The sequence below is a fragment of the Macrotis lagotis genome, chromosome 5, assembly GCF_037893015.1.
Source record: "Macrotis lagotis isolate mMagLag1 chromosome 5, bilby.v1.9.chrom.fasta, whole genome shotgun sequence".
Classification (NCBI taxonomy): Eukaryota; Metazoa; Chordata; class Mammalia; order Peramelemorphia; family Peramelidae; genus Macrotis; species Macrotis lagotis.
The window spans coordinates 272,619,456-272,635,671 of NC_133662.1; the positions used below are offsets into that span (position 1 = coordinate 272,619,456).

Sequence of the window (16,216 nt, forward strand, 5' to 3'; positions counted from 1 at the left end):
ATGGACTGCTTTCCTCGGTAGAATATGAACTTCTTGAGGACACCCCCCCACTTTTCTTTGAATCCCCAGCTTTCAGGTGCTTAATAAAAGTTGGTTAATGGAAGTCAGATGCCAAAATCTGGAGACTGACTGGGTATAGGAATTGTGGGAGAGGGAAGAGGAATGGCTGACTCTAAGTTCTAAACCGGGGGATTGGGAAGGTGTCCCCTCTCTGTAGCTCCAATGTCCACCGAGGCACAGGTCATGTGGGTGAAGATGGAGCCTATACCCTGGTCAGCAGAAAACATTACTCTGAGAGACTACATGGTATAGGTAAATGTATTTTTATTTTGAACACTTTAAATCCCTTTGTCTACATAGGACAGCGTCTCATGCTCGTTTCCGGCTAGGTCTCAGTGTGAGAGAAAGCTCATGCAGGCCATAATATTGTCTATCTATACAGAGAATACTGCAGGGTTAATCTTAGGGACAAGTTTAGTGGCTGGATTATATTCATACAAATTGACCAATTGCTAAAACCACAATCCAAAGAAAACAACCCAAAGTCTGGAAAAGCGAATGACTGTAAGTTACTTGAGGGCTCCCTCCACCAACCTTCACAAACTGTGCTTTTGTAGACTGGGCTGCCAGCACCTGACCTGCCCCCCCCCCCAGCAGGGCTGGCATGGCAACCAGAGGTGGCCTTTGGAGGGACAATACTGAAACAGAAGTCCAGGGATTCCTCTGGCAATGAAGGAAGCTGTCGGCACAAAATGGATAAGACATGGCCTGGCCCTGGAGGGCTTGGCGAGCCTCTTGCTAATCACACCAAAATCCTCATCCCATCAAGTCCAATCTGGCAGCCCACAGCTGTTCTTCAAGGTCCCAAGAGATAGCACTTGAAGAGATTCCATGGAAAGAAACCCCACATTCATTCCCTGAATGCCAGGCTTCTGCCCACAGAGCCACAGCCTAGTCCACAATCTACAAAGTGGAGAGGGGCGCTGCTTGTGAGTTCATCTACCTGTCTGGAGCCTGGTCTTAACCTCTAGTCCCACTGAGGACACCCACTCCACGACAACGAGGATGAGGAGGGGAGCCACTTACCAGGACTGAGGGGCTCTCGGGTCTTCCTGCCTCAGGCATCATCCTGCTTAGTTTGGATTTGATTGAATTATTTCCCTGTGGTCCCCCTCCCATTAGTACAACCATTTCCCAGAATTGAAGAATAACAAAGGCAGACTAATTTCATTCATCTTTCCTGTGCAGTGACTTCATTTTAATACTTGAAAAGGACCCAGTCATGCTTCTAAGATGACTGTGAATGACCCCTGCAGCTGAAATGATTGGGTGGAGTGGGGGACAGAGATGAAACCATGCCCTTCCTGTCCAACAGCCCACCTGGCATCCTGAAAGTGCCATGTCCAGTGCTGGACACATTTTGAAGATTGGCTACGTCTAAAATGCAATTCTGACCAAATCAACAAACCAACAAATATTTATTAATTACCTATTATATGCAAAGCACCGGAGATACAAAGGCAGAATACTTTCCAAATGTTTGTTGGGACTCTGAGGGGCATCCTGGAAAAATCTAGGACTTGAGCAATAAGAAGCCCCAAGATAGACTCTCTCTCTCTGGGTAGGGAGTCCCATTGCCTCAACTGGTGAGGATAACAGTCTCAGTTGGGGATTGGCTCTGTGGGCACAAAACTGGTGAATGGGGGTGAGAGTTTCCAGCATCAACAAGCCCCCTGCATCAAATGGTCACCCATGACCTCCTGCTCTGGCAGAGTCACAACTGAATCTCCAAGGAGCTCAGGAAGAGACAGGACTTTTTCCATCCATCCTATCAGATGACTAGACCCCAGGGGCTGCAACAGTCCATCTGTGAGTGACCAAAGGGTGATGGTAAGGGAAGCTCCCTCCCAGAGCCCAGGAGGGTGTCCTCCATTCTCTCCATCTTCCAGAGAGACCTCTTTTGAGGATAAGGACAGTTGCTATGAACCCAAATCATTAAAAAAAATGAAACCATGGTAGACAGTCATGGTAGCTGTTGGAACAAATCTCCCTTGCCCATTTGCAACCTGAAGCTATTCAAGGCTTCTTTTTCAGTGCTATTTGAATCATTGGGTGTACAATTCAGATTTCTGATGACCCAGGGTTCAGCATTCCCTTAAAGGGAAATTTCAAATCATGTCCAGGAAACTAGGGAGCTGCAGGTAAAGACATCCTCTTGTTCTGGCAGGAGGCCCTGAGTCTTTGCCCCCTTCCATCCCATAGACCTGCAAGCTGTTGTCCTATGCATCCTAGCATTCATTGTAACCCTCAAAGGATCATGGGAATCCCCTGTGGGATGAATCCAGGTTCTGGGGCACTCAGGCTACCCCACATATAGAAGGGAATCCCTTCCTTACAAGGGAAGCCTTTGATTACAGACTTAGTAGTTCCCAAAGCCTAGAATTCCAGAGGACAGCAGCACCTGTGGGCATAGCCTCCTCTACCCTGGGAACAAAAGACTCCCAGTAAAGGGGACAGCAAACCTTAAGGAGTTTTGTCCCCACTCAGAAAGTATGACCACAACTGGGGCAGAGCAGCAGGAAGAGGAGAAGCAGGGTCGTGGACTTCTTATCACACAGCCGGGACATGCTGGACAAAGCGGGACAACTCACTTTCCTAATATTTCTAGAGCAGCGCTTCAATAGACAATTTCTTAAAAATAGCAAGATTTGAATTACAAGCTCTCCCCACCCCCTTAGAAAAAATACAACATCTTCTCTATCGACAACAATAAAAATGCAACAACAAACAAGGTATTCTTCAGTGCAAGAGGTCGCCTCCATCCAAGGCAGTGACACCATTCAGACGCCTGTTAGCTTCTAGGTAGGAAAAAACAAAGCCCCACCCCCTTTCACCTGTCTTTAATAAGACAACCAAAAGAGGCTCCATTTTGATTGTATCACAGGCATGGTGGAGATTCTTCAAGAGTTGAGTCCTTAGTAAATAAGAGACCACTTCTTGGTCATAGTGAACACGAGTCGAGCCCCTATCAATGTGCAAATGGCATTCAGGTGCCCAGCGTCTTCTCTGGCGTGGGCTCTCAAACAGTCAGTGCCGGGTCTCCCTTAGGGCAACGTCCCAGAGAACTGGCCTCCCAGCGATTCAGCAGTCACCTAATACAGACAGTGGCAAGTTTGACACTAGATAAGAGGATGGGTATTGCATTCATCCTTGACAGGTTCCGGTTTCTGCAACTACGAGAGATGAAAAATGTTCCCTAGGCGACGGCTGGTGATCCCACCATAGCAAAGTCACCCAGCTGTCCTTGTATGTGAGTCCTACTGCTAAGTGACCAATGCTTGCAGGTGAGGGGTCTGTGGAGACCTGCTTCGCAGCCAGAAAATGTGTGCTTCAGTGGCAAAGGGTAGAGTCCTTCACTAATCCTGAGTGTAGCAACAAGGTATCTCCCACAAATCTTCTGAGGCTCACATCCACTCCACCTGACCCACTCCTATATAATATTGTCTGGTAGCCTTCCAGGCCAAATCATTTCAGTCTGTTAAGCATCTTTGATAAAGCTAGAAGAAAATTGAAGAAAACCTTGCTATATATTTTTCAAGTATTTACATCTGTTTAATTCATTTTCTTTCAATTTTGGGATGATCCTGAGGCAAACATTCTTATTCACTCACTAGAATGAAAATAAGGAGGGGGAATTCAAGACAAAGGAAAGTTCGAGGCCAGCCCAGGAGCTGCCACCACCAATCACTGCCAACTGTTCTGTGACAATCAAGGCCCAAGCAGTCCTCAGAGGGATGGCCTGACTGGTAAGACTAGGGGAGCCCCATACTTCCGTGATCATTAAGGGACACATTTTCATTGTTGATTGTACAAAGATAAAGAATCGAAGGCTTTCCATATCTGATGCCATATTAACCCACAAGAGATTTGAAAGAGATGGTAGTAAAAGGGGGTGAGGTCCCAAGCTCTAATGAACCCATTGGCCAGAGTCAGCCCTGGGGCTGGGCAGACTGCAAGAATGCAGAGAGCATACCCCAGCTGATTTTTCTGGTGGGAGAGGGAACCCCAGACAAACCTGGGTGCTCTCCCTCGTCCATTCTCTTCCTTCACTTCTGCAAACACAGACGCCTCCTTGCTGATCAAGGTGACTAGCCAGAAAGCTGATCAGACATGATGACAATGAACAGACTCCCTGACACTGCCATGCCTCACCTGGCCCCGTCCTTGAACCTGAACTGCTCAAGATTTTTGTGCAAAATCGCTCCCATTCTTTTCCCCATTTCAAGGACTGTGAAAGGCCCTATTCCTAAGAGCGCAGATTCAGAGACTTTTTGTAAAAATAAATTTTTTAAAAATAATTTGAGAAAATTATAGAAGTGTCCACTCCTTTCTTAAGGGAAAAAAAAATTCCCTTATAAACACAATACACAATTTCTATTTCCTCTCACACAAAACCTGAATTTCTAGGTTAGGTATTTCCGATCTGTTTTCCCCAGAAATCCTCCTCCTCATTCTTCATGTTCCACCTATTAAGGACCCTTTAACAAATATGGTTCACAGTTGCCCAAGCTCCATTTTTTTTCTTGTCAGAAATCTAGTTTCCTTTCTTTTGCAAGGACCTGAAGGGAATAATCACAGTCACTCGGGCTGGTTGAGGCTGCCTCCTGGCCACCTTCCCCTCATTTCTTTCCAAGTGTGGGTTGATCCAAAGGGAGTGACTCGGTCTGAGGTAGTTACTGCTCCTCGTTCAGCGGGTTTTGGCAGCAGCAATGGTGGAGGTCCCCTTCCTTAGCGTTGGCTCTGTTGCCACAGGATGCTGCTGCTACATTAGGCAAGTGAGACCTTTCCTCTCCTGGAGACTCCCACCTAGGGGAGAGGCGCCTTTTTACCAAATGGCTTGGAAAGCCATCTTTGACAATGGGTCCATGGGAGGAGGCATGCCAGGCCATTCTGACCCTTCTACCCAAAGTCTGATAGGCAGGAGAAGCAGCCCTTGATCCCTCTTCCTTGATATATATCTTTTTTTGGACTGGCTCCGTGGGCAGACAAGGATGGAAAAGCCTGGAAGAAAACCCGAGCCCATCCTTGCCATAGCTCTCTGAGCAAATACAAGGAGCTTTTGGACACCTGACCCCCAATCTCCACCAACAGGCCATTGGGTTTGCTAATTCAAGTTCTACGGGACACTCCCCCCCCTCACATCCATGGGACAAGGGGTCAGGTCAAAGATGAATGTAACTAGATCAGGGAAGAGTCCTAAAGTGAAGGTTCACAAAACAGAGCTTCCCCCAAAGACCCTCCTAGTGACTCAGGAAGGAGAGGCAGGGGGGGGGGGCTGGCATTCAAACATTGTGCTGGCATTCAAACTTTCTTAACTAAACCCGCTGGTTCTTAAAGGTGCCCTAGGAATGCTAAAGCTGTGATTATATTCTGAATTCCGGGGATGTAAGGTCTGTGTGTGTGTGTCTGTGTGTGTGTGTGTGTGTGTGTGTGTGTGTGTGTGTGTGTGTGTGTGTGTGTGTGTGTGTGTGTGTGTGTGTGTGTGTGTCTATATCTACCTACCTATAGAAGGAGACAGGGGCTGGGGGCTGGAGGGGATCAGCTACTAGGGGTCCACATCGTCTACGCTCTACAGACCTAGTTGTGGAACTTACAATAGACGTCTACTGGTTTCCAGTTGATAATGTAAAACAATGAAGACTTTACAGCTGGGGAAGGGGTGGTAAGGATGAGAACTCGGACCCGGGTCACAGACTCATAAATCCGGGTGGGCAAGACCATGCCTCGGCAGCTGGCTTCTTCAAGGACCCGGGGGGGGGGCTGAGTGGAGACCACCCTCCTGGGTCACCCTCTGGCTCCAGGCCTCCCCACGCATCCTCTCAGTCCACACAGCTTGCCCAGGAGGAGCAGGGAGGAACGTGGGGCTGAAACCCTTAAGAGGTTGCAAGTGTGGACAGCACCCTGAACCTGCTCAGCTGACCTGGGCCAGCTGGGCATGCAGGAGAGACAGGGAGTGAGGCCTGGTCTACACTGTCTACACCGGGGCTCTGCTAGAGAATCACACCATCACACCTGAGGCATCAAGAATAAAATGGGACAACACAAGTGGATGAAAAGGAGATGAGTGCGAGTTGCTGGTTAATCCTAAAGAGGCTGTCTGCGTGCACGGGTGTGTGGTGGCCTGGACACGTGTGCGCCGCGTGTGAAGGGCTGTGGAAGCATGTGTGTGTGTGTGTGTGTGTGTGTGTGTGTGCATGCGCATGTGGCCAGCGCGGTGGGGAGGGGTCACACGCGGGGGCTCAGTGGGGGTCCAGGCCATCAGGGAGCACAATTGAGGGAGAATTGGTCCTGCTCGATGGGCTTTTCCACCCAGGCGCCGAGGCCCGCCTTGAGGAAGGCCCGGAAGAGCGACTCTTTGGCAGACTGGTACTCCACGGCACCCTGCTTACACTCGTGGTACATGTGGGGCTTGCCGATCTTGGTGCGCAGGTGGGAGGAGAGCTGGGGAAGGAAGGACAGGAGGTCACAGCCAGGCCAGATGGGGACACTCTTTTACCTGTAAGGAGGGTGCCCCCCCACCTAAAAGGACGTCTCTTTGTGGGCTGATGGAGTCAAGACAGAGCTGAGTGTGAAAAGGACCTGTACACCCCCACGAGGCAACAAGGAAGAAGTCCCCCAAGAAAGGCCGCAGGGAAGGGGGATGGCAAGGGCCTTCCCTGGCTCTGGAGGCTGGCCACACCTCCTCTCCACAGAGGGGAGACCAGAACCTGCTTACTCCAGACCAATGCTCTCTACCCAAGCAGCCAGGGATGGATGAGGAAGCTTCCTGCCTTGGATGCAGAGTCATTGGGACCAAACTCAGAACATTGGGGCTAAAGTCAACTCCTTAAAGCCAAAGATGAGGAAACCAAGGGAGCATGGGCATCCTTTTACTGCCAGTCAGGCGGAAAATGTGCCAGTCCCCCTTAAGGACCCCGGGGGCATCCCAGCCACTGCTCCTTTTATCACAAGATGGGTTAAAATCTGGCTGCAGGTAAGAGTGATGGGGTGGATGCTGCTCTGGCCAGCTAAACAGAGGAGGCAGAAGCCCCATACTGGGCACCCCTAGCCTCAGCCCAGAAGAAACCCTTTTGAAGGGAGGGAGACAGACCTACCTTGGCATGGATGCGTAGCCAGCGACTGTAAAGCGCTTGTTTGCAGAGGCGAGAGGCCCGGCCCATCTCATCCTTGCCGGTGGTGGCATTAATGACCTCGAGGTTGGAGTCCCCGACTGTCCAGTTGACACTGAAATTTGGGGCTTTCCCTGGTTGTCGAGCTTCAGCATTGCTGATTCCTGGAACAGAGGGAGACAAAGCTCTTGGGAGCCAGGCAGAGACCAGTCCATCTGGTCCCTGAAGGAATTCGTGGTAGAAAGTCCCAACCACGCACACTGTGACCACACACAAGCACCGGGGGTCTCCCACTGTCTCTGAGATGCAGCCGGACCAGCCATGCCCCTCACCACCCGGCTGCCCCGATGCACAGCCCAGGAGCAGACCCACAGAATCAGAAGAATCGTGCAAGCATGTTTCTGAGGACGAGGCGGGAAGGACTCGGGCAGACAGAGGCAGCATGGGAAGGACCGTGGACATCCTAACTATGCTCCCTGTGCCAGCCTACCCTCTACCGCAAGGGCTCCAGAGCCCACTCTCCAGGGCCCATGGGTGGCCTCAGCCCAGTTTGTCCTCTACTCTATTCTAGGTCCCTTCATTCACCGGTTGGACCCAGTCAATGAGCCCCTCCTTGGGCTCTCCTTCTGTGTCCTTGCTGCCCGTCCAAGTCTCGGGACCATGCAAACTTCCTTGTAGAAGAGGCTGATGAAAGGCTGCAGATGAGGCCTACAGCTGAGAAGCTGACCAGATTAGGGGGAAGTGAGTCAGTGGTCTGGGCCAGGGTCTTCTCCTTAGTCAGGCAGCTGGGGGGAGGGGGTGCCACAACATCCAGAGCACTATACCTGGAAGTAGGAAGCCCTGAGTTCTAATCCAGGCTTAGACACTTTCTGGCTTGGGGGAACCTGGGCAAGTTCCTTCATCCCTGCATGCCTCAGTTTCCTCAACTGTAAAATGGGGAAGCTTAATGATCATATCTGTAAAGTGCTTGGTGCAGAACTCAAGAAGGCTTTCTGCCTTTCCTTTCTTTCTCCCTCTGAAAGCCCAGGGCCCTGATTTAGCAAACTCAGTTAAGAGTAGAAAGACAAACCTCAGAGAACCAGAAGGACAGTGAGGGAGAAGAGGGAGGGGAGAGAATGGAAGGAGGGAGAGGAGGAGGGAGAGGGAGAGGAAGGGAGTAGGGAGAGCAGAGAAGAGAGGAGAGAGAAGAGAAAGGGAGGAGGGAGAGGAGAAGAGGAAGAAGATGGAAAGGAGGGTAGGAGGGAGAGAAGATAAAGGAGAAGAGAGAAGAAGCCCCTGGGCAAGGTCAGATGAAGTGCTTCAGGGGTCACCATAGCCCCTAGACAGCCCTGGAGCAGCAGCCCCTTTCAGGAGTCTCCCTGTCCTGATCTGTCCAATGAGAGCACTAGTCTAGAGGATGGGGGTGCCTCTCGGCTGAGCCATTTGCTGGTCAACTGAGAGCCCATTTGTCCTGCAGTGACCCAGCCCTGGGAGCAGAGGCTTGGCCCCCAACCTTTCACCATTCTCTCACAAACACATCATGCAAACATCCTCTAGACAGAGGTTGATGGTCGCAGTATCCTTAGACTAGAACTGAGGGGACTCAGGCCATCCAGGCTAAGCCACTCATGGGACAGAGTACACTGCATTCTTGGGAAACGTCCAGGAAGCAGGGCCCAGGACAATCTCTCTGAGAAGGAGCCATGCTGGAGACCTCATTGAGTGACATTTTTACCAAACACCTCCGAAGCCTCTCAGGCTCAACTCAATTTGACATACAGTAAGTGCTTCATATGTACAAAGCCCTGGGGAAAAACTGAAGCCACTGGCTCTCCAAGGGAAGCCCCTGGAGACACAAATGACAAGACAAAATCAGAATCGAAAAATATAAGAATGGGGAAGGGAACTAACTGTAGACTTGAAGGCAGGGCCAGTGCCTCCAGCTGAGGCATCCATTGGCAGGTCTTCTGGAGGAGGTTAGAAATGGTGGCAGAGATTCCTTTGGGGGATGGGCTGGGCCATGGATTCCATGTCAGGGCAGCATCTTCTAACGGGGTCATAGAATCAAATGGTCTTGAGTCTAGCCAGGGCAGTCATCATGCAGGATGTGTGTGGGGATGGGTGTTTGAAGAGAAGTCACTTAGAATGACATTGCTCAGTCATTTCAGATACCTCCAACTCTCCATGACCCCATTGGGGGGATTTCTTGGCAAAGATACTGGAGTAGTTTGTCATTTCCTTCTCCACTTCATTTGATAGATAAGAAAATTGAAGTAAACAGGGTTAAGTGACTTGCCCAAAGTCACTTAGCTAGGAAGTGTCTAAGGCCAGATTTGAATTCATAAAGCTGAATCTTTCTGAATCAGGTCCAGCACTCTATTGACCATGTCTCCATCTAACTGCCCACTTGTAACACAAAAACACTAACAAAGGGCCTTGTGGCATACCATTAAATAAACCCCATATGCAAAAAAAAAACCCTTTCTTAAAAAGAAAGGAAAGAGTAGGGGCTCCCTGTTATAGTCCAGCTTGGGTGATGATGGAAGGATGGTGGGATGGGACAGGGCAGGAAGGGTTGTGCAAACTCACTGGGTGAATGGAGCAGAACACTGAACCAGGACATGCACAGGAAGAGGGTCCAGAAGAATTATCAGATATCCTCTCTACCATCAAGAGGCTTATAGTCTGGTGCACCAAAGCTTGAAGAAGACAAAATATAGAGCTAAGGTCAGGAGCAATGATCACTGGGGCCATCAGCTCTGATTGATGGGCTCAGCCCCCAGATAGCAAGCATGGAAGATCTGGGAAAGTAGAGTTTTCAGTGAGTTAGGACACAGGCGGGTACACAGCTGTCTTGGTGAGTTGTAGGTCTACTAGCCCAAGACAGGAATGAGCCAAGTCAAGGGCCTTGGAGGAAGGAAGAATTTTCTACTGAGATGGAATCTCCTCTCCTCTTGGACATCTAGTCACTCACCTGGCTTGTCTTATTCCCTCATCAGAGTCTAAAAACTTATAAGACAAAGAAGAGTCATTACTTTTCATTTAATTCTGACAAAATAGGGTTAACAGGGAGAAAAAACCCCAGGTGATCAAAAGGTCACTGACTTATTGCAGTGTCCAAGCCTACAATTCCAGCCAAATTCACCATAGCTGGAGTATGGGGACATATTCATCTCTCCCTATAGTAACCAGGCCAGATTGTGGGGTCATTTATCCCCTTAGTAACCAATCCAGAGGGTCAGAATAGTTCAAATTCCCATGATCCCTCCTAGATGAGGCTAGATTTTTCACTATGTTTTCATTTGTGTAGAAAACAGGCCCACTGCCAAAGTAGATCAGGCTCTCCCCCACTTATGCCATGGACTGAAAGGGAGTCCAAAGTGCTGTCCCCTCCCCCCTTGGGAGGGTTCATGACCAGAGGATCCATAGCCCAGCCCATGCCTCAGCCATGAAGGAGATGAGAGGATGGAGGTGCAGAGGAAAAGGAGGTGAAGAAATTCTTGAAGTTCATGAGAGCTTGTCTTGACTCCTGACCCACTGCCTCTCTTTATATTGCCTATGGGTGGTCATGCCCTTGCCTCCTCCATCAGGACACAGGCTCCATGAAGGTAAGGGGTGCTTCCTTCTGTAGACTTGGATCTGTGCTGACACCTCATCCAATAAGCATTAATCAGTGTTTGGTGATTGATAAGACATGACAAGTTAAATCTTTGATCATGCCACAAAAAAGTAGAATGTGAGAAAACAGGTTGGAAATATGGATCAAGACCCAGAAATTCGAGGTCAACTTTTGCTGTCTGTGGCTGTGTCTAACAAAGATTTGGCAGAGATTGGGGATCTTGGGGTTCTTTGACTCTGCTTCTTCTGCAAGTGGCAACAACCAAGATTTCCCCCAAGAATATGGGGTCATTTTTCAAGTCTCTTGAGTATTAGCAACCTTTCATGATCCTAAATTGTCCCTCTGGCTCCCTTTAATGTGATACAACTGCTCTCTTTTTCCCCTTTCTTCCTCCTCAAGGTCACTTCTGTGTCCTCATGAAGTACACGTTTGGGGTTGTGTTGGAAAAGCCAAACTGGGGGGGCGGGGCATGGCCATGGTCCAAGAATACACTTTGTTAGCATGCTATTGATGGAATGAAGTTGAAATTTAGAACACAAGCATGTGGGTTCCAATATGTGCAAGTGTTGGGGGGAACCTTTATCTCAAACTGTGAAGGGTCCAGAAATGTTACAGGTTTAGCAAGAAATTTTAGAGAGGGAGAAAGGACCCCCTAGCCTTGAAAGAAGAAAAAGCAGCAGTTCATCCTCTCCATCTAGACTAGGGACTGTCTTGACACATGGGTGCGTGTGCTTGTATGTGAGTTTGTACATGTGAGTATGTATGTGCAAGTATGGGAGTATGCCCATCTGTGAGTGTGCATGTGCAATCCATGTGTCTGGGACCTTGCTGGCTGCCTCGTGAAGCCTATCCAAGTTCTCAGAGGCCCTGATATTCATCCACAGACCCTTTGGGAAGGCCATGGACCCACAGTAAGAATTCCTGATATAGACAGAGACATAAGAACACTGGGGAAAGCTGTTTGCTATTAATCTAAACTTTACTCCTTTCCCCTCTCCGCCATTAAAAAATTAGCCATCAAGGGATGATGCTGAGCAAACAGAAGCAAGCAAAACATTAATGACCTTTTTTTAACACAAAGCCGGTAAGTGCTTGATCCCAAGTTGGGAATAATAGAAATGAACTGATGAACAAAGCCATTTGTTGTCCTCTCTCCAGACATCTGTGTGGATGGGGCCAAGAAACCAGACGTCAAGGTACAAACTCACTTCTAACCAATTCCCTTCCTCAGAGAAGATTTTGCTACATTCTCCAGGTCAGGAGCTCCCTGTAACCTTCTCAGCCACAGAGGAAACTGAGGGCTTTGCCCATAGAAAGCCTTGCAAATACTTGGCAAGAGCTCACTTTTCACACCAAGACCACACCACTCCACTGTTTCAAACTGGTTCAAATAGACAATTTCTCTTCTATGAACTCACAACTATCACAGAAACTCAGTCAGAAAGGAGCCCAGGGGCCATCTTGTCTCACCCTATACCTCTATAAGTGGCCATTCCTGGCTTAACTCCCTCCAAGGAGGAAGAACTTGTTCCTTACTTGAGCGACTCACTGATTCCACATCACAAGAGTTCGCATTGTTAGGAAGCTGTTGTTGTTTTTTATCTGTTGTAAATAATATGTCTGCCATTTCTCAATGACTCCCTCTCCCAGCATTCCTTATAACATAGCATGGGGGACAAAAGAAAACCAGGGCAGTAGTCAAATTAGCATCTCTGACTTATGAAATGGAAGAATATTTACTAAAATATAAACTACCCAGATTAACTGAAGAGGAGATAGAATATCTAAGCAAATCCATTTTAGAAAAAAATTCTATCAACCATTTAAAGACCAATTAATTCCAACTATCTAGAATAATAGGCAAAGAAGGAGTCCTACCAAACTCCTTTAATAAAACAAATATGGTGATGAAAATCAAATGAGGAAGAGCAAAAACAGAGAAAGCAAATTCCAGACCAATTTCATTAAAGACTATGATACAAAAAAATCCTAAATAAAATACTAGTTAGGCAACTATAACAATATATTGCAAAGATTACACACTGTAACCAAGTGGGGTTTATAGGAGGAATGCAGGGCTGGGTCAATAGAAGGAAAACCTGTAACATGATCATATTGATAACAAAAGCAACAAAAATCATATAAATGTATCAAGAGATGCAGAAGATGCTTTTGAGAGGATACAACACTCCTTCCTATTTTTAAAAAAACCTTGAAATCATAGGTATAAATGGATTTTTCCTTAGTGTAATAAGAAACATTCACCTAAAACCAAGAGCAAACATTATCAGTAATGGGGACAAGCTAGAAGTCTAGCCATTGAAACCAGGAGTGAAACAAGGATGTCCATTATCACTAATATTATTTAATATTTTACTGTAAGGCTAGCAATAGAAATGAGAGAAGAAAAAGGAAATGAAGGACTAAAAAAGGAGCAATGAGTGAATAAAACTATCTTGATCTGATAGTATACAAGAGACTCAACTAAAAATTAGTTGAAATAATAATTTGAGCCAAGAAGCATTCTAGATATCACCAAAAAAGACTTGCAAGAAGAAATAGTAAGAAATATTTCATTAAAATAATCTCAGACAAATCCAGGAACAACTACACAAACATAATTCTAAAACGATTTTTATACAGTGATGTCAGATTTTAATCACTGGAAAAATCTTCATTGTTTATGGATGGGCCAAGTCAATAAAATAAAAATGACAATTCCACCTAAACTAATCTACTTATTCAGTGCCATCCCAATTAAGCTACCAAAAAATTATTTGGAAGAATAAATGGTCAAGCATATCAAAAAAATTATGAAAAACATGTAAAGGAAAAAGGTCTAGTAGTCTGAATTATAAGGTTGTAATTATCAAAAGTATCTGGTAATAGTTAGAAAACAAAATAATGGATCAATGGAATGGAATAGGTAATCATTATAATAATCTGGAATTTGTTAAACTAAAGATCTAAACTTTTGGGAAAAGGATCCACAGTTTGATAATAATTACTGGGTAAACTGGAAAGCAATCTGGCAGAAATAGGGTATATAGACCAACACCTCACATAATATATGAAGATAAGATCAAAATGGAAACATGATCTAGACATAAAGGGAAGTATCATAAATAAATTAGAGGAGCATGAACCATATTACCTATCAAATTTATGGATAGAAGAAGAATTATGAATAAACAAGAGATAACACTGTGAGATATAAAATGGATAATTTTGGTTACATTAAATTTTTTTAAAATTTTTTTAAATTTTATTTCTGTAAGGCAATAGGGTTAAGTGATTTGCCCAAGGTCACACAGGTAATTATTTAGTGTCTGTCTGAGGTCACATTTGAACTCAGGTCCTCCTGATTTCAGGGGCAGTGCTCTATCCACTGTGCTACCTAGCTGCCAATGATAACATTAAATTAAAAAGGGATGTAAAAATAAAACCAATGTAGTCAAGATTAGAAGGAAAGAAGAAAATTGGAGGAGGAGGGGAATGGATAGCTTCTTGGATAAAGGCCTCATATCTCAAATAAAGAAAGAACTAAATCAAATTTATAAGAATAAGCCATTCTACATCTGGTAAGTGGTCAAGGGATATGGATAGGCAGTTTTTGGAAGAATATGGTAAAACTATATACAACGATATGAAAAAAAATTCTCTAAATCATTATTGATTAGCAAATGTAAATTAAAACAACTCTGAGGTACTATCGCATATCTATCAGATTGGCTAAAATCATAGAAGGGCGAAATGACAAAAGTTGGAGAAGGTGTAGAATAACTAGGAATCTTAAAACACTGTTGGTGAAATTGTGGACTGATCTAACCATTTTGTAGAGCAATCTGAAATAATACCCAAAGAGTTATAAAACTGTATGTACTCTTTGACCCAGCAGTGCCACTATTAGGTCTATTTCCCAAGGTGATTGGGGAAAAAGGAAAAAATATTAATAATAACTCTCTTTGTGGTAGCAAAGAACTGGAAATTGAGGGGATGTCCATCAGTTAGCCTGAATAAGTTGTGGTGTATGATTGTGATGGAATACTCTTCTGCTACAAGAACCGAGCAGCTTGATTTAAAAAACAACAGAAAGTGCATCAAAAGTGCATACTGTAATGAGGACCAAGAGAACCTTGCAATATTGCTGTTCAAAGAGTGAGTGACTAAGCTCTTCTGAGTAATATGATCCTTCAAATCAACTATGTTCTCAAGAAAAATGTTCTCCACCTCTAGAGAAAGAACTGATATATGAAAATACGTTTTTGTAAGGTTCCACATATATATCTATTCCAAATGTTGGCCTTCTCTAGTGCAGAGTTGGGAGGGAGAGAAGGAGACAACTTGGAATTCAAATTGTTACAAAAAAAATACAAAAAAAAATCTGTACTTCATTCCACTACCTAGAGTCTGTCTACCATGCTTTGCTGAAATGTGGGAGGAATGCTTAAATCTCAGGTCACTGACAAAATACTTGCTCACTGCAGTGTTGAACTGAATCTTATTAAATTCACCCCAAAGCTCTAGCTTGTCCAGACTTTTGGAATCTTGAGTCTGCCATGCAGTGCATGAGTAATCCATTCAATCTTGTGTCATCAGATAACTGGAGGGGCATGCCATTTTAAGCCATGGCTTGAGTCACTGGTGAAAATGCTCAATCAAGGACCAATGAGAAAGGTCACCTGGAGCAAGCCAACCCTTTGGAACTAGCCATTCCCAACCCCATGTGAATGGATTCAATGGGATCACTGTCATGCCAACAATACTTCATTTTGTACCCAAGAAGAGGCTCAGAGATTTTGTCCTATGTTTTACTAGATGAATTCTCAGCAGTCTTCTGTTAAGTGGCAACTGTCAAAAAATAAGAAAAAAGAAATCAGGCTTATTTGGTATGAATTATCCTTGATGGTACCATGATGATTCTTGGTAATATTGCTTCTTTTTTTTCATACCATCTATTGCTTTGCAAAACTATGTTTTAAAATTCTCCAGGAGTCAAAGTCAAGCACTCTGACCTATGGTTGGCAAGGTGTTATTTTCCTTCTGGAAGAGTGGGACATTTCCCATGCTTCAATTCTGTGACACTTCAGTCCTTCTCTTTGAACCTTTTAAGATCATGTCCAGGAGCTCAGCAATTGCATTTGTCACTCTTCCTCAGAACCTGTTACTTGAACTCATCAAGATGGCTAGGTTGTCTTATTATCCTGGGCATTAGCTCCCTCTTAGTCCTATTTGTTTCCTCCTTTCCATTTCAAGATTCATTCTCTTTGATAGAGAAGACAGAAGCCAAATCATCAACCCATAGATTCTACACCATGGGCCTGGATCACTGATTCTTCTCCACTGCCAAGGAAAAAAGGCTCCTACTTCCCTGCCCAAGAGTCTCTTAAACCTCTCTTTTAAGCCAGGATTCAAAACTCTCAATCCCATTTAATAAAGACTATGAAAC

At 45.7% G+C, this 16,216-nt stretch overlaps 1 protein-coding gene and 1 long non-coding RNA gene across 3 annotated transcripts in view; one reads left to right on the forward strand and one right to left on the reverse strand.

Moving 5' to 3' along the window:
• Positions 1–304: 304 nt before the first annotated feature.
• Positions 305–16,216, reverse strand: part of ADARB1 (adenosine deaminase RNA specific B1) — a 169,531-nt gene continuing 153,619 nt past the window's right edge. For both annotated transcript variants that reach the window (XM_074189941.1, XM_074189940.1), the window contains 2 exons: positions 7,155–7,333; positions 305–6,501 (listed from right to left, as the gene is read on the reverse strand). In XM_074189941.1, the coding sequence (XP_074046042.1) occupies positions 6,319–6,501; positions 7,155–7,333 (362 nt within the window). In that variant the 3' untranslated portion in view covers positions 305–6,318. The remainder of the gene's footprint in view (positions 6,502–7,154; positions 7,334–16,216) is intronic.
• LOC141489168 (uncharacterized) overlaps positions 10,418–16,216 on the forward strand; it is a 52,502-nt gene continuing 46,703 nt past the window's right edge. Inside the window, exon 1 of the long non-coding RNA XR_012468930.1 lies at positions 10,418–10,756. This is a non-coding gene — a long non-coding RNA (uncharacterized LOC141489168). The remainder of the gene's footprint in view (positions 10,757–16,216) is intronic.